The sequence below is a fragment of the Anomaloglossus baeobatrachus genome, chromosome 3, assembly GCF_048569485.1.
Source record: "Anomaloglossus baeobatrachus isolate aAnoBae1 chromosome 3, aAnoBae1.hap1, whole genome shotgun sequence".
Lineage (NCBI taxonomy): Eukaryota > Metazoa > Chordata > Amphibia > Anura > Aromobatidae > Anomaloglossus > Anomaloglossus baeobatrachus.
In genome coordinates, this window is record NC_134355.1 from 330,822,413 (window position 1) to 330,847,193 (window position 24,781).

The 24,781-nt window shown below is 50.0% G+C and overlaps 1 protein-coding gene across 3 annotated transcripts in view; it reads left to right on the forward strand.

Annotated features, from left to right (window-relative positions):
* Positions 1 to 23,311, forward strand: part of SCML4 (Scm polycomb group protein like 4) — a 227,069-nt gene extending 203,758 nt beyond the window's left edge. For all 3 annotated transcript variants that reach the window (XM_075338367.1, XM_075338368.1, XM_075338369.1), the window contains 2 exons: positions 13,040 to 13,185; positions 22,447 to 23,311. In XM_075338367.1, coding sequence (XP_075194482.1) covers positions 13,040 to 13,185; positions 22,447 to 22,572 — 272 coding nt within the window. In that variant the 3' untranslated portion in view covers positions 22,573 to 23,311. The remainder of the gene's footprint in view (positions 1 to 13,039; positions 13,186 to 22,446) is intronic.
* The last annotated feature ends 1,470 nt before the right edge of the window (positions 23,312 to 24,781 follow it).

The window sequence follows — 24,781 nt, forward strand, 5'->3', positions numbered from 1 at the left end:
GCTAGCATACAAAAATATGGCGAAGCCCACGTCATTTTTTTGGTGGGCAAAAAACATCTGCATACAGTCCTGGATGGAGTATGCTGAGCCTTGTAGTTCTGCAGCTGCTGTCTGCTCTTCTCCATACAGACAGACAGCAGCTGCAGAACTACAAGGCTCAGCATACTCCATCCAGGACTGTATGCAGAAGTTTTTTGCCCCCTGAAAAAATTATGTGGGCTTCGCCATATTTTTGTATGCTACCCAGGTACAGCAGGCAGGTACGGCTGCCCCCAACCCCCAGTTGCCTATTTGTACCCGGCTGGGAACCAAAAATAAAGGGAAGCCCTTTTTTTATTATTTCATGAATTTCATGAAATAATTAGAAAACAAATGACGTAGGCTTCGCTCTATTTTTGTGTCCAGCCAGGTACATCTAGGCAGCTGGGGATTGGAATACGCAGCACAGGTTGGCCTGAGTTTTCTGGGCCCCACTGCTGCGAATTGCAGTCTGCAGCCGCCTCAGAAAATGGCACTTTCATAGAAGCGCCATCTTCTGGCGCTGTATCCAACTCTTCCAGCACCTGCCTGCTATACCTGGCTAGCATACAAAAATATGGCGAAGCTCACGTCCTTTTTTTGTAGTTTTTTGGCCAAAAAATTAAAAAATGCTTCCCTGGATTTTCCATTGCCAGTGAAGGTAACACCAAGCAGTGGGGGTTAGCAGCCAGTAGCTGCTTGGATTACCCTTAGCTAGCAATACAAAAAATGCAGCGGGAGCCCATATATATTTTTTTAATTATTTATTTAAATAACTAAAAACAAAATGGGCTTTCCTGTATTTTGATTGCTGGACATCACAGTGCTGTAAAAATAAACCTTTAAAAAAAATGACGTAGCGCTTCGCGGTATTTTTGATTCTCAGCGCAGATAAAGCAGACAGCTATGGGTTGCCACCCCCATCTGCCTGCCGTTACCTTGGTTGGCAATCAAAATACAGGGAAGCCCATTAATATTTTCTATTTAAAAAATAGTTAAAAAAAAATGACGCTGGGTCCCCCCATTTTTGATAGCCAGCTAGGGTAAAGCAGACGGCTGTAGCCTGAAAACCAAAGCTGGCAGCTTTACCGTGGTTAGGGATCCAATGTGGAGGTCCCCCCAGGCTCTTTTTTTTATAATTATTTTATAAATATTAATAATTACACAAAAAAAGTAGGGTCACCCCCAAATTGGATCACCAGCCAAGGTAAAGCGGACAGCTGTGGTCTGGTATTCTCAGGGTGGGAAGGTCCATAGTTATTGGGCCTTCACAGCCTAAAAATAGCAGGCCGCAGGCACCCCAGATGTGGCGCATCCACTAGATGCGCCAATCCTGGCGCTTCACCCCAGCTCATCCCGTGCCCTGGTGCAGTGGCAAACTGGGTAATAAATCGGGTTGATACTAGCTGTAAAGTCACCTGAGATCAAGCCCAGCAGTTTGTGATGTCATGGCGTCTATTAGATACCCAACATCATAAACTGTCAGTACTAACAAAAAAAAAATCGACAAAAGAAATTTATTTGTAAAAACAGTCCCCAAAACATTTCCTCTTTCACCAATTTATTGTAAGAAAAAAAATAAAGGGGTCCCACGACGACTCTGGACCGTCTAGAATATGGGGGGAGACACTCAGGGAACGTATCCCCCATTTTCTAGGAGTGCAGATGTGGCGCCCCTGAGGCTTCCGTCGCCACAGGTCATTGCACCCCATCCAGCGGTGTGATGCCCCATTCTGAGAGAGGAAGAGAGTGAACTCCGGTCCCCTGGTAAATCCACACTACACCCATTGTTAGATACATACTGGGACCAGGGAAAGTGGCAGTTGCCCCCCCATGCTGCATGCTGGGAGGGGCCGTAAGACCCATCCCTGCTCCTATAGGGTACAGCTTAGCAACTGGGGAGGTGGGAGGAGCCATCTGAGAGCAGACACAGAGAGGAAGGTCAAGTTAGTTTCAGTCTACCTCAGGGAGTGAGAGAGTGAGCATGTAGTTGGAGAAGAAGAACGAGAGAAAGGAGGGAGGAGGAGGCCTGCTGAAGGCAGGCAAGGAGGAGAAAAGAAAGAAGGAAAGAAAGCTCCAAGTCAGACAGGAGCAGAGAAACAGAAGGAGACGCTTCCTGGTGAAGATCCTGGGACCCAGAGGTCCAGGTGACACCACGTAGGAGACAGAAGGAGTCGCAGGGCCACGGGTAGTCCTAGAGGTACCACGAGCAGTCCTAGAGGTACCAAGGAGAGGGCCTAGAGGCGCCACGGGTAGTTGTAGGCTGCGGTGGCCTGTTCCACATTAACATCGGTGGAGTGATCAAGCTGCGACAGGGGACGGTCCCTAGAGACTGGAGGAGTGCAAAGACAATCTCCAAACAGTAACAACCGAGGCCCAGGGAACATTGTAGACTCCCAGGGCCAGAACCCATAGCAGACTTCTAGAAAAGGGGTAATCAGCCGACAGGTGACCCCCCCAGCCTGGAGGCTGTAGTGGAGGCCAAGCCAGGTCCACCCTAACAAAGGCAAGGCTAAGGAAGACAGCAGAAGAAAGAGACACTAAGAGAAGGGTGCCGGCTTTCACTCTCAGAATCACCCAGAAACGGCGGAGGTCCCTGACAGTGGTCCCAGCAGTCCAAGGGTCCCTACAGAGCTCTGACAAGAACTGTGAGTAAAGAACTTGAACTGCACCCTTGAAGTGGTCTCTGTTATTTCAGCTGCATAGACATTCACAAGCACCAACTGTGCCCCGGGCATTGCTCCACCTGTGGGGAGCAGTACCACCATTGCTGCCATAACATCGTCCCGGAGGCCTCACACAGCAGCGGCGGCTTAATAGCCGCATACCACAGGTGGCGTCACGAACACAAACTTTAATTCAAGCCACATATTTTACTGACGCCCACCAGGGCCACGGAGCCGGGCCCAGCCACCACTGACTACCACCGGACTAGTCCGGCCCGGCACCGGGTGTCCCACAGCCCTGGGGTGGGCGAGTCACAGACCCTTCATGTGAGGAGTGTGGGTGCAATGAATCTGCACTCACTCTCCCTGGGTCCACAGCAGCAGAGTCCATGTCGTAATGGTTGCTACCAAAGCTGCAATGCCCTGCTCATGAGGTAAGGGCATGCCTAATCAGGAGAACTATTCTACATTTCCTAATATTGGTATTTGCTGATATTATTGCTATTCCACCTACTATATATTGGGGATAGGATCTTGGAGATGGAACACCCCTTTAAGTCCAGTTATCCAGCTGAATGAATACTTAACAACAGAGCTCGCTATTTAAATGTGTTTTCTTGTGGCGTATAACGGACTCTCATGTTTGGTAGTCGTTCAGCAGGGAAACTATAAAAGCAAATCCCTCCGTTTGGAAATGTAGTATATAGCTCTCCTGGTCAATTATGTTCCTTACCTCATGAGCAGGGCATTGCAGTAATAATAATAATTTATTCATTTATATAGCGTTATTAATTCCATAGCGCTGAATGTCTTTGGAGTGTGGGAGGAAACCAGAGTACCCGGAGGAAACCCACGCAAACACGGGGAGAACATACAAACTCCTTGCAGATGGTGTCTTTGGTAGGAATTGAACCCAGGACCTCAGCGCTGCAAGACTGCAGTGCTAACCACTGAGCCATCGTGCCGCCCATTTAGCTTACAGATGCATAACCACCACTCACTGTGTCTGAACACAGGAAGCTGAGCTGACAGCCGCTCTGTGCATGCGGCAGCGTCTATTGGGAAGGAGAGGGCCGTGGGGGGATCAACGCTGCACAGGTACCGTGGGACACCGGGGAACACCGGTGGGGTTATAGGGGGTGACCTGGCAGGGCCTGGGGAGGAGTTTTCTGTCGCATGTGTCATGGCACATGCGACAGAAATCAGAGGAGTAGGGTGAATGCGGCCGGCGCGCTGCTGTGCGCGCGGCCATCTTGGATTTCTGGGAGGGCATCGGGTGGGCACTTTGGCGACATCGGGGGACCGGAGGGGACCGGGGAGTAGATTTATCATGTTTTTTCATGCCAGATGGGAGATAAATAATTTTTTACCGACACTATCATTTACTGTAACGTGATCATCGGTATACGGTGTATACCTGTGATCACGTGAGCGGGGACCGAAAAAAACGTCCTGAATCATGATCTCCAGGGTCTCAGCTAGCCCTGAAACCCCGGAGATTTTCTGACGCTGGGGGGCGTTATTCACTTATTTCTGCCTGTTGTTTATAAACGGCAGATCAGAATAAGGCTACATTAACACGACCGATCCATTTTTGTGGTCTTCAAAAAACAGTCCGTTTTTTTTCACGGGTGCATCCGTGTGGCATCCGTTTCCGTTCCGTAGACGGTCCGTATGTCATCTGTTTGTCATCCGTGTGCCTTCCGTTTTTTTTGTGTACTGCAAAAAAACTGAAGGAGGGAAAATACATAAATTTACCCAGGATCCATAGCTTCAACCTACATGAGACGGTCACATGTACACTCCAGTGCCATTTTCTACTGCTTTTCACAGCGTAGAGCGCTCTGGTGATTTTACAGTGCTTGTACACTTCATATCAGTCTTTTCTGTCATTATAATGGCAGAAAGACACATAATGTGCCACTCTCCTGCATTTTGTAATTTTGCACCCTTTGGTGCCTTTCATGTGGCACTAAGGGGTGCTTAGCTTTGTATTTAGCCAAAAAAATGAAAAAAAAAAATGACGTGGGGTTTCCCCTATTTTTGTAACCAGCTAGGGTAAAGCAGACGGCTGCAGCCTGCAGACCACAGCTGGCAGCCTCACCTTGGCTGGTAATACAAAACTGAGGGCACCCCACGCTGTTATTTTAAATTAAATAAATAATTTAAAAAAAAAAAAACGTAGGGGTCCCCCCAAAATTGGATCACCAGCCAAGGTAAAGCAGACAGCTGGGGTCTGATATTCTCAGACTAGGGAGGTCCATGGTTAATGGACTCTCCCCAGCCTAAAAATAGCAGGCCGCAGCCGCCCCAGAAGTGGCGCATCCATTAGATGCGCCAATCCTGGTGCTTCGCCCCAGCTCATCCCGTGCCCTGGTGCAGTGGCAAACGGGGTAATATATGGGGTTAATACCAGATGTGTAATGTCACCTGGCACCAAGCCCTGAGGTTGGTGAGGTCAGGCGTCTATCAGATACCCGACATGACCAACCCAGTCAGTAATAAAAAAAAATAGACGACAAACACATTTTTATTTCAAAAAAACACTCCCCAATACATTCCCTTTTTAACCAATTTATTAGAAAGAAAAACAAATCCAGGTCTGGTGTAATCCAAGGGGTTGCCATGACGATCCACACTGTCCCAGTCAATGAAGAGCAGGATGTTCCCCATTGGCTGGGAGAGCAGTGCAGTGACCTGAGCTAACAGCAATGGGTCAGCCCAGGTCACTGCAGGGGATGACAAGTGCTGCTGTCAGCGAGGTACATTACCTGCGCTGATCTCCTGCACTGCTGACAGCACCTGTCACTGAGTTCAATGACCGCCGCCTTCACAGCCAAGTATCGCGAGAGGCCCGTGACGTCACCGCTAGTCAGTCTCGGGTCGGAAGCGAGAGAAGGTGATGTGACAAGCGGCGGCCATGGAGGACAGTAACAGCGCTGAGGTCGGGACTTCATCACCGCAGGTAAGCCGAGCGGGACCATGTGTGCAGAGTGCCAGTAGGACGTCGTGTCGTGGACTGCATGGCTGGGGACGTGTGTGTGTGTGTGTGTGTGTGTACATGCCGCGTGCAGGAGGGGGCGGAGTGAGCTGAGCGGGGAAGTGTGGGCTTCCTGCACGTAACTAGGATAAACATCGGGTTACTAACCAAAGCGCTTTGCTTGGATACCCGATGTTTATCTTGGTTATCAGCTTCTGGCAGGCTGCCAGCGATGGCTCCTGCACACTGTAGCTGTAAAAAGCCCTGCTTTTTGCTGCTAGAACCGTTCTCGAACGTATCTAGAACTATCGAGCTTTAGCAAAAAGCTCGAGTTCTAGTTCGATCTAGAACAGCCCCCAAAATCACTCGAGCCGCGAACTGGAGAACCGCGCTCAACTCTAGTTGGCACCCTTGAAATTCTTTCAGAAAATGAAGTCTTTCTCCCAGAAAACTATTGCAATTATACATGTTTTATTATACACGTTTATTTCCTTTGTTTGTATTGAAACGACACAAAAAAAAACAGAGAACAATGGCAAAATGGACATAATTTTACACAAAACCCCACACATGGGCTGGACAAAATTGTTGGAACTCTCAACTTTAAGATGTGGTTGCACACCCTTTGGAATAAATAATGCCCAGTATCAGAGACAGCAAAACAACCCCTAAACATCTTTGAATCGCAACATGTGACTTTGGAGTCACATGTTAGAGACCTGTCACAGCTACTCCCTGCCCTTTTTAAGATGGTGGATTTGGTCCTCCCACGCCGATTATAGATTTGTTGATACTGGTCCTTGTGCTGTTGTAATCCAGTTTATGGAGATCTCCTGTGTGTTATTTGGTGTGTTGTGAAAATATTCTCGTCTGTTTACTTCCTCCGTGTTTTTTTACTTCTCCCTGAGCATGTATTGTCTATACCTCTGTGTGTGCTTGTAGTGAGTTTGAGTTTTGTTTTTTCCCTGTCTGTCTATTTGTGCGGGATTAATCACTCCTATGCCAGTCATCCCGGGGGTGTTGGAGAGGGGGTATTAGAGCAGGGCTGCCAGGAGCAGGGCTAGCCTGTGGTCCAGACCTCTTCACCATCAGAAGTACCTCTGGGATAAAGGACAGCTAGGGCCTCCTAGCCTAACAACCCTTATCGTTGTTACGCTCACCGAAGAGCGGTGAGCGTCCGGAGGTGGACCCACTGGACCGTGCACCGGACTCCCCTGAGAAGGCGACCAGCAGCGAACCCCTAAACAGGGACTGTGAGGCGCCTCCCCAGAAGGCCTAAATGCACGGCAGCCAGGAACCGGTGGTAGGAGTCTCTGTACGGCCAGGCGTAGCTCGGGTACAATGTCCACAGCAGGCAGGACACGGGTGTGGCACCGGAGATGATCACAGCAGGTGCGCAAGAGACGTTCACTGCGGGTATGGCCGGTGACGTCCACTGCGGGTATGGCCGGTGACGTCCACGTCGGGTATGGCCGGTGACGTCCACTGCGGGTATGGCCGGTGATGTCCACTCCGGGTATGGCCGGTGACGTCCACTGCGGGTATGTATAGATGGTGTCCACGGCAGGTATGCCACGGTGACGTCCACAGCCGGAATGGAATAGATGGCACTACGGTGAGACAAAGGATTAGAACCAGGTATGAAATGCACGGATATCAAATAATAGCACAAATGGGTCTGGACACTGGCAATGCACTAATAGAGGCGTTGCTCGGGCGCCTGCTGCCAGGGGAGGTGAACTTAAATACCATATGGCAACAGGTGACCTCTGAGGTCACTTCCAGGTAATTGGGCGCTACCACTTTAAGAAAGGGGCGTGGACTCGCGCGCAGCCTAGAATCAGACACTGCAGAACTGTGTGTGCTCTGCAGACAGGAAGAGGCTGAAGCAGCCCCAGGAGCATGATGTCCGACCCGGGAGTGAGCAGGAGCAGAGTCATGAGACCGGTAAGAGGAGGAACGTCGCTGCTGGAGGCTGGGCCCGGGGGTGCAGGTGGGGGCCATGCTGGGGCTGGGCAGATGTGAGGAAGAGCGTCCCCCTCGGATTCTGGCGGGACCAGGCGCTACAATCGTGCATGACAAGACTGGTTCGCCAGCTCCTATTGAGCAGCAGCTATATATGGGAAAGCCTGAAAAGGTAACGATCTGTCTATAATTGCTTTTGCTTAATAGTTGATTTTCCCTCTATTGATTTTTGTCTGTATCAGTATAACCCTTCCTTTTTTCACAAATAATGTATATTTTGGTTGTAAAATAGTATCACCTATCCATGGAATAGGCCAGAGGTTCCCAACTCCAGTCCTCAAGGCACACCAACAGTGCATGTTTTCAGGATTTCTGGTTTCTACCACTCTCTGTTATCTGCCGCTTTGGGTTGCTGCTGCCGTGGTCAAATGTTACGTGCGATTACAGTGGTTGTGACTCTCACAACCACATTTGGTGAGTAGTATTGCTCCCCCATCCTATACCCCTACATACAAGGGTAAGACCCTATTGCGCTTTATTTTTCCACAGCTTCTTCTATTTCAGGATTTCTTTAGCATTGCATGGGGGTTGGATTCAGCACCTGGGCAGGTGATTAAATTATCACCTGTGCAATACTAAGGAAATCCTGAAAACATGCGCTGTTGGTGTGCCTTGAGGACTGGAGTTGGGAACCTCTGGAATAGGCTATAATTACTACTAGATGGGTGTCCAATTTTTTACATCCCTACTGATTGACAGAATGGGGTCTTCTGATCCCTGATTGTAACTCATTACAGACGAATGCTCTATGCAAATAGTTCAGAAATTGCTAGATGTGGAACTAAGCCATCCCTGTTACCCAAGGTTCATTTTGAATGTGGCACTTTGGAATGTGTAATTGTCCTGAGAAAATGGTGGAACCTGTAGCCACTTAGCATGACAAGTCCATGAATGGTGCTGTAGGTCATATGTGAACTTGTATGTAGTAGGGTATACCCTCATCATTTGATCTCAATGGAAACCTTCCTAATGTGGAAGTAACTAAAGAAGAGGAATTAAATAATGAGATGGTGAAAGGTGATGATAGAGATATGTAGCACCTACGGGAAAAGGGGTTAACGTTACTCGTACCTGGGCCGGTGATGTCGGGTCTGGGGATGTCACGGGTGTCCCTGCCTGGCTTCGTGGCCCCGAGGCATAAAATAAAAGCGCAGGATGATGGTGGAGGAGATGATTGGGATAGTTTGTCTCATGACGGCACCTGCGGTACGCAGCCAGGGATTAGCCGCCGCTGCTGTCGCTGTCCTCCGGGGCAGATGATTGTAGCAGCTAAGATGGTTCTGCTCCCCACAAGTGGAGCATGCCACGGGGAGGTTCATGAGAGTGGTAGTCTATGGTGTTGTACACAGGGGAGCGGGGCTGAGGATGCTGACAGTAACTGGACGACACAGGCTGGTAGTTTACTTTAACTTTTACTGGTCTGTTTTTATAGTCCCAGGTTACTGTGGTCCGGTCAGCCGGGAAGCAGCGAGGAATCCCTTCTCGACCTGGTACGCTAGAGGCCTTCCTTAGTGTGCTCTGACTGTGGGTCACTGTGGCCTGGAGCAGCACAGCGTCCCTCTTCCTAGGTGTGATTTGCCTTGTCCCTTGTGGCGGGCAGCGTGAGCCGGATGTAGGGCCCGCTGGTATTTCTGCAGCCCCGGGCTCTATTATGCTACTGCGTTTTGGGAGTCTCTGTTGGGCCAGGTGGTGTGGAGCCTCTTGCCCTCCGGGTTTACTGCTGGGCCGTTAGTACCCGACAGTCAAGGACCCCCGGTATTCTAATTCAGCGCTCGTTCCCCCTTCTGGGCTGGATTAGGAAGTGTCGTGTGTGTGATTGTACCTGGCATAGAGGTCTCCCCGCTGCTTCCAGGCATAGCATTGCCCTCCTGTGAGGAGAACAATGCCACTGTGGCTCCCATGACCACTGAGGTGCCACAGATATAACATAGATAAGGGAAGAGAATAAGTAATCCTGTGACACATCAGCATTCAAGTGGTAGGTCATGCTTGAATACCTAAAGTTTAACCAAGCAGTCTAGGTTGCATGGGAAGGGGCGATCCATTCTAGAATATAGTTTATGCAGTCAAAAAATGTATCTGAAAAGGAAGGCGGACTGCCAGATTCCAATATTGAGCAATAACTTTCCCAACAGTAGTACAAAAAGTGTTGTAAGGTGTTCTTTATATATAATTAACGCTGAGAGATAAGTAGGCTGACTCCAAAGATCCTATCTCAAAGTTGATGTCGCCGAGTTATAAAAGGTGAATACAAGGGTGTTACAAAATGACTAAATCTCCCTATGCGGCCTTACGTTACTGGCAGAGGTGAAAGGATAGACTTTTGGGACATAAGAACATCTATACAATCTAAAAAGCTCATTATAATTTTAGGCAGAATTTTACACACAGGCGGAACGTGTCCCCATTTTGTTTATCAAAAGATTGTAAGAGCAGTGAAATGATGTACCGTATGTGATGTGAGAAGCTAGAAGTTATACAGCGACTTACTACAGTGGTCTCAGATTCTCCAGCTTCTGCAGTGTACACCATGTTCCAAATTATTATGCAAATGATATTTTTCTCTGATTTTCCGAAATGATCGGTGCAAATGAGTCAGACTAATAAAAGTCATAACCCGTTAGAGTATACATTGAATTTTATTGAAGAAACCTCCCAATGATCATAGTATAATGTTCAAAATTAATAAAACTCAAAATGCACTGTACCACTGTTTCTAAACATTTTATATGTTTTAAAGACCTGAAAATGCTCATTTGTGGAATTTGCAGCATTAGGAGGTCACATTCACTGAAATAAAAAGCTATTTAAATCCACAACATCCTATCAGGCCAAGTTACATGTTAACATAGGAACCCTTCTTTGATCTCACCTTCACAATTTTTGCATCCATTAAACTTGTGAGTTTTTGGAGAGTTTCTGCTTCACATTTTTTTGCATGATGTCAGAATAGCCTCCCAGAGCTGCTGTTTTGTTGTGCCTCCCACTCTCATAGATATTTTGCTTGATGATACTCCAAAGGTTCTCTATAGGGTTGAGGTCAGAGGAAGATGGTGGCCACACCATGAGTTTATCTCCTTTTATGCCCATAGCAGCCAATTACACAGAGGTATTATTTGCAGTATGAGATGGTGCATTGTCATGCCTGAAGATGACTTTGCTTCTGAAGGCACGTTTCTGCTTTTTCTACCATGGAAGAAAGTTGGCAGTCAGAAACTCTATATACTTTTCAGAGGTCATTTTCACACCTTCAGGAACCCAAAAGGGGCCTACCAGATGTCTTCCCTTGATTCCAGCCCAAAACATGACTCCTCCATCTCCTTGCTGATGTCGCAGCCTTGTTGGGACATGGTGGCCATCCACCAACAATCCACTACTCCATCCATCTGGACCATAAGTGTTCCTCGACACTCATCAGTAAACAAGACTGTTTGAAAATTAGTCTTCATGTCTGTCTGGGCCCACTGCAACCATTTCTGCTTGTGAGCACTGCTTAGGGGTGGCCGAATAGTAGGTTTATGCACCACAGCAAGCCTTTGAAGGATCCTACACCTTGAGGTTTGAGGGACTCCAGATGCATCAGCAGCTTCAAATATCTGTTTGCTGGTTTGTAATGGCTTTTTAGTAGCTGCTCTCTTAATCCAATGGACTTGCCTGGCAGAAACCTTCCTCATTCTGCCTTTATCAGCACAAACACGTATGTGCTCAGAATCAGCCACAAATCTCTTCACAGTACGGTGATTACACTTAAGTTTTAGTGAAATATTTAAAGTTTGCATCCCTTTTCCAAGGCATTGCACTATTTGATGCTTTTCGGCAGCAGAGAGATCCTTTTTATTTCCCATGTTACTTGAAAACTGTGGCCTGCTTAATATTGTGGAACATCTAGTTTTACTTTTATTGGGCTCACCTGGCAAACTAATTATCACAGGTATCTGAGATTGATTTAAGTGATCCAAAGAACCCTGAGAAACAGTACCATCACAGTGTGACTCCCCTGGACTATCAGGTCGTCACAGGGTATTGCACAGTCTGCCCTCCCGTGCAGTATCCACCTCCTTCATGGTTATGGGTCCCCAACTACATGGTGTTGCCTACATTAGCTAATCAAAATCCTAGGTACACTCTGCACCACACCCACCAAACACACCAGTGGACGGCTTGAGTAGAATAGGGTTGCTCACTTGGGGGGTTGGCGAAGGGAGGTCAGGAGTGTCCGAAGAGAGTAGTTTTGGAAGTGAATAAGAGAGGAGGTCAGGATCAGGGCTCCTAGAAAGCTATCTAGGTGGCAGACGGTGGTCTGGGCCTAGAGGAGCTGGACCCCCGGTCGCAGGGGTTCATGGCAAGGGGCATGGAACTGTCGAGGATAGCCGGCGGCCTTGCACCATCAACGGCCTGGGACAGGGCACGACTGGGTACGTGGACCCTAGGTCAGGGAGTAGCTTAAAGCAATCTGACAATTTACCCGAAGAGAATGGAGCCTTCAAGATCCGCTCTCCACCCGCTCCAAAATCGGGGTACTAGCGCAACAAGGGGGATAGGACTTTCCACTAAAACGGTCCAGAAAATCCCAAGCGTGAACCCTGAGAGCAAGCTCCCACACTTAGCCATAGTGGGGAGCGGGACCCGGGAAGTTCCATCCTACCGGGACCAACAGAGAAGTAAACGTCGTGCCAGGAGGCAAGTCACGGATCACCAGGCAGCACCATTGGGGACTTGACCCGAACTAGCTTCCCTCAGCGGTAGCGGTATCCAGAACTTTGGTTTATCTAGTTGTCGGTGTCAGCTTAATGGACTGAGTGAGTACGTAAGTGACCCCTTTGCATCTAACGGCACTCTCCCACACCATCACCGAGCCCCGGGGTATTCCCCCTACCTGTGGAGGGTCACAACACCTGGCTGCCCCATTCCATCATCCCCGGGTACTCCCAACTGAGCGATGGTACTCAAATTACCACATACCACAGGTGGCATCACGAACTTTACAATCCCCTGTAAATACCCCCCTTCATTTGAGTGGCCGCACGACCCCCGGGTCCGGAGACCCCTCGAGCCACCGCGGATCTGGATCCGAGCAGCTTGGCTGCTGGCACAGGGGCGGCACAAATGAGTTTCATTGAAAAAATAAAAAAAATTAATCGCTATGACACTTAAATCTAATTTGCATAATAATTTGGAACATGGTGTATGTGTTGTGTTTTAGTTTTTTCTTTTTAGTTGTTCTAAACACTTTTTGTTTTGGTTTTGTTTTTTTTTTAAATGAAGGGAGATTTTCTAATCTTTATAGTTATATATAGTATTGTGTGTGCATTTGTAGAAAACATAAACTTTAATATGTTTTATTTTATAGCCTCAAGTCCCTCTCCTGAAAACCAGGATACAGTCAGACCATCTAGCAAGGATCCAGCCAACTGGACTGTGGAAGATGTTGTCTGGTTTGTGAAGGATGCTGATCCACAGGCTTTGGGCCCCCATGTTGACCTTTTCAGAAAACATGTAAGTAGGATTTTGGTTGCAACCCATTAAACATTTCTTAAAGGTAATGCCCCCAGCTGTCCATTGACTATATCTTACATTGCAGTATAGCTCTTTCTAAATATCCTCACTTATCACCAGAAAAGAGACTTCAACCTAATTCATCTATTTAAAGAGGATCAAACACATTTTTTAGTAATGATTACTAATTAGGTATGCATGTTTATTTAGTATAAGATTAACTAGTGTACTATTTTTTCTGCTATTTGTATTTTCTTGTCTGTGTAACGCCCTGGCCTAGCCAGGTAGTCACAGACACAACACCATACACCCCCCTTCCCTGGACAGGTCACACCAGTCACACATTAAATCCTTGTTGCCACCCTCCAGGGTTGATGTTTACACCAGGTGGGGCGGAACCAGGCGGTTGACCCCGCCCACCGAGGAGTTCACAGGCCTGGAGGCGGGAAAAACACAGTCAGTTAGGGAGTCCAGTTGTGGGCAGTAGAGTGAGAGGAGTGAAACTGTCAGTGTCTGGGTTGGAGCCCAGGCACTTCCAGCAAGGTAGGCAGACGGTGGTGGCCGTCTGCAGGAGTTGGTGAAGGTCAGCGGAACCATAGGACCGGGGTCGGGCGGTGGCCCGCCGGAACCGAACCGGGGAGCCGATTGGAGCCAAGCACCAGGCAGGGTACTCAGACCCCGACAAGGCTCGAAGCCAACCTTTAGTCAAATTTACTGATTGCAGTCTGGACCTCAGGGGTTCATTCCCACCCAAGTCCCGATTGAAGGCAAAAGCCCAACCGTTTCGGATAAGCGCCACCGCCAAGGGCCAGAGATCCACAGGGCTAGCGTCTGTGGGCAAAAGGGCTCCTCCGGCACGTATACGTCGGGGAGCGGACTACCAGTGCCCAGGCATTGGAGTCAAGATACAAAACACAGGTGCAGCCACGACAGCCACCATCAACCCATCCAGGGAGAACACCGCAGCTGGCTGCGGGCCCCGTCCATCCAGCCATTTGGTTTACCAGAGACTCTGTCCATCTGTGTCTGAGTGAGTACACCTGTGCCATCTGGCACCGCGCTGCGCTGCACCGCAACCCTGCACCCTACCAAAACCCATCCTGCAGAACCCTCCTCCCTCCTATACACAAAGCATAGAAGACAGGGTCAGAGACTGAATCCAATCTCCTATGACATGGCTAAATCAGCTCTGAATGGTACAAATCCACTGACATATGCAATTCATAGCTGTAGGTAGCATTTTACTGCAGGACAGTGCTATGTGCTGAGCTGTTCATAGCTGTAGATGGAGCCCAGCGGCATTTTACTGCAGGACACTGCTATGCGCTGAGCTGAAATTTCCAGATCTTTGGAGATTAATTTTTCCAGCAGAGAGAACAGATCAGGTAGTCTGGCATTAGTGGTACAATAACAGGGTTCCCAACCTGTTCTCACTGACGGACGAAGTCATAGCCTACCCGACCTGTGCTCACCAGCATAGCACTTTGTCTGACCTGTTGTCACCACCCAACACTAATTACACTGTTTAGAACACAGCAGTCAGCTTACAAATTGTCACACCAGGTATGAGAGTTTTCCCAGTGCATGGCATAACACAGCGAGAAAATCTTGGTAGTGTTACACCAGGGAAGGGGAAATTCCTTGATAAGCAATGTTACACAAAGGGAGCACAATACAACGGTAGGCTCTTCTGCTAGGGAGGGGGAAGCAGGGTCACCTCCTAACACTCATCTGAATCTGATCCCTGCACTCCCAAACATCCCTAAACGGGTCTTTCCCCCCATACGCCGATCATGTGTCTAGGCCCTTCCTGGCTCAGCACTCACTCTGACTAGTAAGGACGAGCCAGACACTACTATCGTCTCTACAATAAGACAACACGAGGTAGGAAATACAAACAATTGGGGAAAGATAAAATGAAAAGCATTCCTTGGTTTCTATAGTGGCAGCCTTCGCAGTTGCAATTGAAACGACACTCCAGCTATGCAGCGATTTAGTTCCTTCCACATGGTCAGCAAGATGTGAGCTATAGTCGGCAGAGAGAGGAGTGAGGAGTGGATATTTATAGCAACAGGAATTATCTGCAGCTGAAGTTACAAATACCTGTTAGATCACTGCAGGATAGACATGCACCTTTACCCCTTCACTTCCTGATGGAATTAAATACGCTCCAACTCAGGGTAAATGACGAGTGGGCACTAAAGCTCATCTGCGATCCACCATACGCTGTGACCTTCTGATCCCAGATCCCCCGAGATCACATCAGGCCGTAAAACAAGCAATACCTTGACTGCCGTGCCCTTAATTATATAAGTTCGGTGGGCGGTTACAGCAGGTCAGACACTAGAATTACAGCAGTGACTTCTTCCTGCGGTGAGAAATAGTTTGTGCATTCTGGGAAAACAGGAATTATTTACAGTTTCATTATTTTCCACCATCTCAGACCAAATCTGTGTGGAATCACCTGAAGGGTTCCATGTGTACTATTGTTCAGAATGTTTTCACATAACCAGCCCCTGAAGAATGTCTCTACAATAAAGATTTCCGAGCAGATGAGAAATTAATCTTTTACAACTAGTGCAGTATTTATTTGATACTTAACTGTGATTATTGACTTTTCTTCATACATTATTGATTAGTCCTTTAACAAGGAGAAAGATGAAAAAGATGCTTCATTAAGAGAGGCAGAATAAATGAGTGTTCCCACCACATAGCCACCGCAATTCTTATCAGGATGAGTCTTGTGTACCAAACGTTTATAGCACGTCTAGAAATTATATCATCTTGAAATGGAACAACTTAAAGGAGTTGTCAGACATAAACTCCAAACATTTTTTTAAGCTAATCTGGGCTGTATTGTCATCTAAAACATTCCTACATTTTTTTTTGTTTTCTATTTTTTGTTCCTCTTGAATTATCACTTTATTCTCTGCAGACGTTTTATTTACCTGCAGCTCAAACAAACTTGACTTTTCCTTTCCTTGGTTGCCAAACTTCACAGTCAGAGCTGGCACCACCCGGCTTCACTGTCCAGCCCCACTCTCTGCACACTCATTGGTTGTCAGTATTCTGCTCAGCACTGATTGCTCCAGCATTGGAAATACAGAGCAGTGATACTGCCTAACATCTGTGACAGCACAATCACATCACATCCACCGCACATATAATGTAGTAATGCGCCCATCCTTGTCCCCATAATATAGTAATGTGCCCCATCCTTGTGCCCATCCTGTAGTATTGTGCCCATACTGCTCATCCTATAGTAATGTCCCCTTTCCTGGTCCTCTTCTTATAGTAATGACCCCTTTCCTGGTGCTCTTCTTATACGGTAGTGTGGCGCCCCTGACCTGGTCAGGCACCACTGAGTACTGCACCCATGCTGGGAACAGTACAACACAGGTAATCCAGAAGGCTGACCGGGGTGTGGTACACAGGCGCATAGTAATCAGCTCTCACACATGTACCCATGAGAGGACCCCTGGGGATCCCAGGAGGGGGAAAAGCCTTGACCTTCACTGGAATAGTGGAGGGGGCCAAAAGCCTCCATCTCCTCTCAAGGGGTGTGGTAAGAGAATCTGGTTGCTAGGTGGCGTAGGCAAGAACAGGAGAGGAGGGGCAGTGAGTCAGTAGAGCAGAACTCCATAGGGCTCAGTGAGGAGCAGACCTGTGGGGCTGTTGCTGTCTAACAGCGCCCGCGCAGTGGCTACTGACGGGGGAGAACGGTCAACTAGGAGTGCTACCCGAAATCCATCTTCAGCTAGAGAGAGAGCAACGGAGTGGGAAGTAAGGAGACTGCTAGAGAGTACCAGGCCCAAACGGGCGGCAGATCCCGAAGCGGAGATAGATCCAGCTTTCTTTTGCTAAACCTGCCGGTGTGGGGCTCTCAAAGCCCACGCCACAACACCACAAAAGCCGCAGCCACGTAGCCACAGTTAGGGCCCATAGCTCACAGGAGGCAAGAAGCTGGAGTGATCTGGCCCAGGCAACAAGCACACGGCAAACGAAGGGGAGTGAGGCTTCAGCAACTTCCCTGGGTGACCCCCATAGGGACTAAAAGTCGGGGTCACCCCAAACCAAAAAGGGCTAAGGAAGGCGAGTTAGTAGTCACCCTCACAAGTCAGCCTGAAGGACACCTGGTTCCCGCCTGGTTCATCCCAGCTACGCCCGGGTTACTCACCCTGCCACCTGAAGTGAGTAAAAACCCTGAAAGACATCCTGCCTGTGTGGAGTTATTCTGCGCCTTGTGGTACTACGCACCTACATCGGGCCCTGGGGCTTGCCTCACTCTCAGGAGGCTATTCCAACTAACTGCACATACCATCAGCCCCAGGCGACCCTCAACCTGCAGTGGCGGTCCCTACTGGCCGCAATACTGAGAGTGGCGTCACGACAAGAAGAAGATCTCCTACCTGTGACCAGATCCAGCTGCGTGGAGTCCCTGAAGGTAATGCACCGACACACCACCTGTGGGATAACGAACAGGATAAGGACTAGACCTGTTCAGACAGGTGACCATGTGCCTGGGCGGTCCGCTTGAAAAATTGGAAGCGCCGCCATATTGCCACCATGAAAAGCGCGCTGAAAAACAACAGCAGCCCGCGCTGGAAGAAGTTACCGCCCACGAAGAGGTGTGGCTACCCAGAGATCCCCTGCAGAGTTCTGACCTCGCTTGTGAAGAGAGCGGAAGCGTCCAGAGACGGCGGAGCAGGAGAGAAGCCAGCAACTTGCTAGAGAAAATGGCGTCTGAGTGCAGAGACCCAGAGCCAGGCTCCGCTGCCTGGTGGTGTCGGGAGCTCGCCGAGTTCTGCGATCAACTGGAAGCCAGGGTCGGAAGGCTGATCAGAGAGGGACGCGAGGAGTTTCTATGGATGACCGCGGCGGTTCGGGCCTACGAGGAGAGAGCCGCGCACCGAGTGCCAGACCGGGTGGTGACGACTCAGACCCCGATGCTGCTACCGATGGGTGAGTCCAGTGTTGCCCCTGCCGGCCCGGATGCCCCGACCCCTGCTGCCACGCCCGCGGTCCCTGAAGAGGCGCCCGGCGCGGCGACGCTGAACCAGGCCGCAACCACGCCAGGTGCGGCCCGCCAAGCCCCGGCCGCCGCAGCGATGCCCTGCTCGGCCCACCAAGACCCGGTCCCTGCAGCGATGCCCTGCCCGGCCCGTAAAGAACCGGCTGCCACCGCGACCCTCATCCGCGCTGCAGGTGTGACGCTGACTCAGGCCGCCGCCATGCTAGGCCCGGCCCGCCGAGACCCCACCGCCGCAGCAACGCTCGTCCGCGCCGCAAGTGAGGTGCTGAACCAGGCCGCAGCCCCGCCAGGTGCGGCCCGCCAAGCCCAGACTGCTGCAGCGACGTCCAGCCCAGCCTGCACAGAGCCCCCTGCAACAGCGACGCTGATCCAGGCCGCTGCCATGCCAGGCGCGGCCCGCCAAGACCAGGCCGCCGCCATGCCGGGCGCGGCCCGCCAAGGAAAGATTGCCTCATCATTTTCCCCGGCCTGCAAGGCCAGAGCAGATACCGCTCCCCGGTCTGAGGAAGTCCCTACTAGGAAATCCCTGATAGGTGAAGACTCCGCATACTGGCAGCTGAAGGCTGACCTGGAGGCCAAGTTCCCACAGGAGATGGTGGACAGATACATGCTCCCTCCGCACACCCCCAAGAGGATTCCAGCAACCCCTGCAGCAACCACGCCAAAGAGTCCCCTGCCTGAGCCTGCTGAAGAAAGCCCATCCCCAGCACTGCCACCAAAGGAGTGCCAAGAAGAACTAAGGGGGAGAGGAGGCCAGGAAGCTGAGGAGCCGACTCTGGAGCCACCAGCAGTGGATCTATACTCAGAGCCGGAGATGTTGCCCTATTCCCGTTGGGATGAGGAAGACCTGACACCGTCCGCTGACGAAGATCTGCCTAAAAGTCTCACCTGGGAGCTTGTAAGCTGTACCTCGCCGAATCCAGTCCGCAAGACACGGCGCCGTAGCAGAACCCAGTTTTCCCCTGCACCGCCATCCCCAGAGCAGAGGGAAGTCACGGCCAGAGACCTACAAGAAAAAAGGTTCCTGAGAAGAGCCAAAGCACAGGCCAGAGGACCCCTTTGTAGAGGAGTTGTGGAAGACTTTAACTTGAAAAGCGGATACGGCTTTATTGTGGCACCGGGTATGAAAGAGGGCATTTTCGTTAATAGGAGGGATGTGAGAGCCCACTTGCCCAGAGGACACCCTGGCAGAAACCTAAAGATGGGAGACACAGTGCAGTTCACCATGCACCAAGGAGAAAGAGGCTGGTATGCGCTAGATGTAGTGCCATGTCCCAAAGAAGAAGAAAGAAAAGACAAAGGACCTACTGACGAGACAACTACAGATGAGGAAAAAGGTCAAGAAAGCAACAGGTGCCGCAGCCCTACAGGCCCAAGCCCTGGTGAAGAGGAATCTGCATAAGTTTAAGTAAAGTACAGCAAGTTTTGACCAGTTTGGAAAGTTTGTTTTGCAACGTTTTAAAGTTCAAGAATGTGCCCACATAAACTATTGTGAGAAATAAACCTTAAGGCTATGAACTGGCTATAGCCACAAACTCTCGCAGTGTAAATAGTTACACCAGAGGGCACCACCACCACCAGAGTCAGCCTGTTTAGGGGCTTGGCTCGTCTGCAACCAGGAGGAGCCCGTCCGTATATAGGGCCTTGGCTCGCCTGCGACCAGAGAGCATGCCTGTTTATGGGGCCTGGCTCTCCACCACAAAGAGGGTACCTGGTCACCACCAACTGTGGAGGCCGCCTCTGCATCCTGCCAGAAGAGGCTGAAGGCGCGGATCCACCAAGCCAGGTATACCCTGAAACCACCAGCCCATGTAAGCCGCCTCTACATCCTGCCAGAAGTGGCTGAAGCCGCGGCCAACGTGAGAGGGTTTTGGGTGGGTTAACGGACTTGTGGGTGGAGGGTGGTGATGTATGGTACCTGGTGCTTTTAAAAATGTTTTACATGTTTTAATGTTTTATGCATTTTAAAATGTTGTCTTGCAGCCCGAGGACGTGCTGGTGATAACTAAGGGGGAATGTGGCGCCCCTGACCTGGTCAGGCACCACTGAGTACTGCACCCATGCTGGGAACAGTACAACACAGGTAATCCAGAAGGCTGACCGGGGTGTGGTACACAGGCGCATAGTAATCAGCTCTCACACATGTACCCATGAGAGGACCCCTGGGGATCCCAGGAGGGGGAAAAGCCTTGACCTTCACTGGAATAGTGGAGGGGGCCAAAAGCCTCCATCTCCTCTCAAGGGGTGTGGTAAGAGAATCTGGTTGCTAGGTGGCGTAGGCAAGAACAGGAGAGGAGGGGCAGTGAGTCAGTAGAGCAGAACTCCATAGGGCTCAGTGAGGAGCAGACCTGTGGGGCTGTTGCTGTCTAACAGCGCCCGCGCAGTGGCTACTGACGGGGGAGAACGGTCAACTAGGAGTGCTACCCGAAATCCATCTTCAGCTAGAGAGAGAGCAACGGAGTGGGAAGTAAGGAGACTGCTAGAGAGTACCAGGCCCAAACGGGCGGCAGATCCCGAAGCGGAGATAGATCCAGCTTTCTTTTGCTAAACCTGCCGGTGTGGGGCTCTCAAAGCCCACGCCACAACACCACAAAAGCCGCAGCCACGTAGCCACAGTTAGGGCCCATAGCTCACAGGAGGCAAGAAGCTGGAGTGATCTGGCCCAGGCAACAAGCACACGGCAAACGAAGGGGAGTGAGGCTTCAGCAACTTCCCTGGGTGACCCCCATAGGGACTAAAAGTCGGGGTCACCCCAAACCAAAAAGGGCTAAGGAAGGCGAGTTAGTAGTCACCCTCACAAGTCAGCCTGAAGGACACCTGGTTCCCGCCTGGTTCATCCCAGCTACGCCCGGGTTACTCACCCTGTCACCTGAAGTGAGTAAAAACCCTGAAAGACATCCTGCCTGTGTGGAGTTATTCTGCGCCTTGTGGTACTACGCACCTACATCGGGCCCTGGGGCTTGCCTCACTCTCAGGAGGCTATTCCAACTAACTGCACATACCATCAGCCCCAGGCGACCCTCAACCTGCAGTGGCGGTCCCTACTGGCCGCAATACTGAGAGTGGCGTCACGACAAGAAGAAGATCTCCTACCTGTGACCAGATCCAGCTGCGTGGAGTCCCTGAAGGTAATGCACCGACACACCACCTGTGGGGCTTCACAGTAGCAATGACCCCTTTCCTGGTCCTCTTCTTACAGTAATGTCCCCTTTCTTGGTCCTCTTCTTATAGTAATGACCCATTTCCTGGTGCTCTTCTTATAGTAATGACCCCTTTCCTGGTCCTCTTCTTATAGTAATGACCCCTTTCCTGGTCCTGTTCTTGTAGTAATGCTTCATCCTGTAGTAGTGTCCCCTATTGTGCCATTCTTCATACACGCATAAAAAAACAAAGACAAATTCTTCTCACATGTCTTCGTTCTCTCGGTGGCCTGTTTCCTGCTTCTTGAACGATGCCGGTGCAGGGGCCACCGCTGACAGTGCTTCACATTCCCAGGCGCTGTGCAGGGACGAGCTCTGTATACAGCTTTTCAACTGATCAGCTGCTGCCTCTGATTGGCTGGCAGCTGATCATTCCAGTAGCTGTATACAGAGCTCACCTCTGCGCAGTGCCCGGAAATCTGTCCTCTCATATAAAGCGCTGACTGGGCGGCCCCAGAACAGGCAGCGATCAGCAAGGGGGCCACGGGCCTGCACGCCAAAAGCAGCATCAAGGGCTGCATGCGGCCTATGAGCAGCGTCTTTGAGACCACTGCATTACGGGATATGTGGGAGGGGGCGGCAACATGAAGTCTGCTGTGTTGCCCATCAACAAGGTCCTGTCCCTGTCGACGTGACCTCACAGGAAGCGGCAAAATGATGGCAAGAGCGGTCACATGACCACTCTGAGCCGGAGGACAGGGGCTCACAGCAGGGCAGGTAGGTAGTTGCTAACTACTTACCTGCCCCAATGTAGCTAATAGTGAAATGACAAAAAAAGGCAAAATAAGCTGGATTAACCCCTTTTAACACAGGACCCCCTTGACAATGGCTTCATTGTATATACCTCTGTAATTACCCCGCCTGCACTGTGTTGATAAACTCTTGGTACTACGATAATGTATATTTATCTGCAGTTCTAGAATCAGACAATAAAATAAATGCTTCAGGTTTTACTTTACATTATATATCTTTTTACTGTTGTATTTCACTAAAACTGCCCCGATTATGTGCCTTTTTTTCATTCTATAGGAAATTGATGGCAACGCCTTGCTTCTCCTGAGGAGTGACATGGTTATGAAGTATTTGGGACTTAAACTGGGACCTGCTCTTAAACTTTGTTACCATATCGACAAGCTTAAACAAGCAAAGTTCTGATGACTAAATAGCATTAATTCTGTACGATGGTGAAGATGTAACGTTGCCTTATGAAAGGCCACTCTGACACCTTATTATATTTCATAGGCTTGTGTTATAGAAATGGTTATGTCATTTTAGCATTGGCCTATCTTTATTACTGAAAAGCTGTGCAGCTCATTGCTCTGAATGTGGGTGACATAAATGTAGACGTCTGTTGTAACACATTGGCATAACTAGCATGGATTTGTAAACAAAACACCAAACTTTTTGAACATTGACAACATGAAACGACTATTTGCCATAGAAGCGGAAAACTCACCAAAACCTCTAGCCCTGACACTATACATTTTTATAAAGCTGACACTCCATGCTTGTAACTGTCCCGAAACAGCCATTTTTGTACTAGCAGTTATCAACCTTTAAAAGAGTATCTACTGCAGACATTGAGATGTATATTGAAGCTTTCTGTATGCAGTTATACCATGGTCTTTATGTATGTATTCACAGGCCAATACGCCAAAGTTATTTCACTAGTTGGCATTAAAAAATAATTTTTAACTTCCAATTCCTAACCTAGACAAAAACTGGAAATTCAGCTACAGGTGTACGGCACTGTATATCCCCCACACTTCTACTTACTCATCCAGAGATCTCAATATAGAAGTACCGTGTTTCTCTGAAAATAAGACAAGGTCTTATATTATTTTCTTTGTCGCTCCATTGGGAGACCCAGACAATTGGGTTGTATAGCTATGCCTCCGGAGGCCACACAAAGCATTACACTAAAAGTGTAAAGCCCCTCCCCTTCTGCCTATACACCCCCCGTGCTCACGGGCTCCTCAGTTTCATTGCTTTGTGCGAAGGAGGCAGACATCCACGCATAGCTTCACAGCTTAGTCAGCAGCAGCTGCTGACTATGTCGGATGGAAGAAAAGAGGGCCATAACAGGGCCCCCAGCATGCTCCCTTCTCACCCCACTCTTGTCGGCGGTGTTGTTAAGGTTGAGGTATCCATTGCGGGTACGGAGGCTGGAGCCCACATGCTGTTTTCCTTCCCCATCCCCTTTAGGGCTCTGGGTGAAGTGGGATCCACACGGTCTCCAGGCACTGAGACCGTGCTCCATCCACAGCCCCTGGGGATTCTGCTGGACAAGGAGCCGAGTATCGTCAGGGACAAGGCCCTGCTACTTTGAGGTACTCTGTGTCCCCGTGGGGACCGCGCATGGAGCGCTGGTGCCATACACATTACAGCACTGCTGGGTGTGTTAGTGCGCCGGGCATGGAGCGCTTGTGCCAGACACTTTCCAGCTCTGCTGGGTGTGTTAGTGCGCCGGACATGGAGCGTTTGTGCCACACACTTCCAGCTCTGCTGGGTGTGTTAGTGCGCCGGACATTGAGTGCTTGTGCCAGACACTTTCCAGCACTGCTGGGTGTGTTAGTGCGCCGGGCATGGAGCGCTTGGGCCAGACACTTTCCAGCACGGCTGGGTGTGTTAGTGCGCCGGACATTAGTGCCAGACACTTTCCGGCACTGCTGGAGGTGTTAGTGCCGGGGGACCACCGCGCGGCCGCGCTTATTGCCGGCCGCGCTTATAACTTTAGTCCCCGGCTTCTGCGGCCTAGTGTCGTTCTTTCCCGCCCACAGGCCTGCCAGTCAGGGGAGGGGCGGGACGCTGCACGGATCGTCAGAGGAGGGCTGGAGCATACATTAGTATCCTCCGCCCTCCTCAATCAGTACAGTGGGGCACTGGATTCCCGCACTTTTCTTGGGCACGCCCACAGTCTTCTCCTTCCCACAGAACGCCGGCAGCCATTCCTGTCGGCGATTCAGACGCTGGAGAGGAGAGACAACACAGGGAGACCCAGGCAGGGAATCTGGTGACCACACAACCGCTCTGAGCGGTCGGTAAGCAGCACCTGTGGTGCTGGCCCCACTGAGTACCGAAGTGTATATATATATATATATAAGCTTATAGGCTATACATTGCACTGTACGGTCGCTCTGCTTGATTTTTGGCTATATACCCTCCTGGTTGTTCTCAGAGGAGACAACATGTCATCTGCAAAAAGCACGGGTGCCAAAGCACAGACGTACTTTGCAAACTGTACCTCATGTACAGCTGTACTACCGGCAGGTTCCACTGACCCTCATTGTGTGCAATGCTCGGCTCCTGGGGCACTTGCTCAGCCGGAGCCTCTGCTGCAGGTGGCCCAGGTGGATCCACCTGC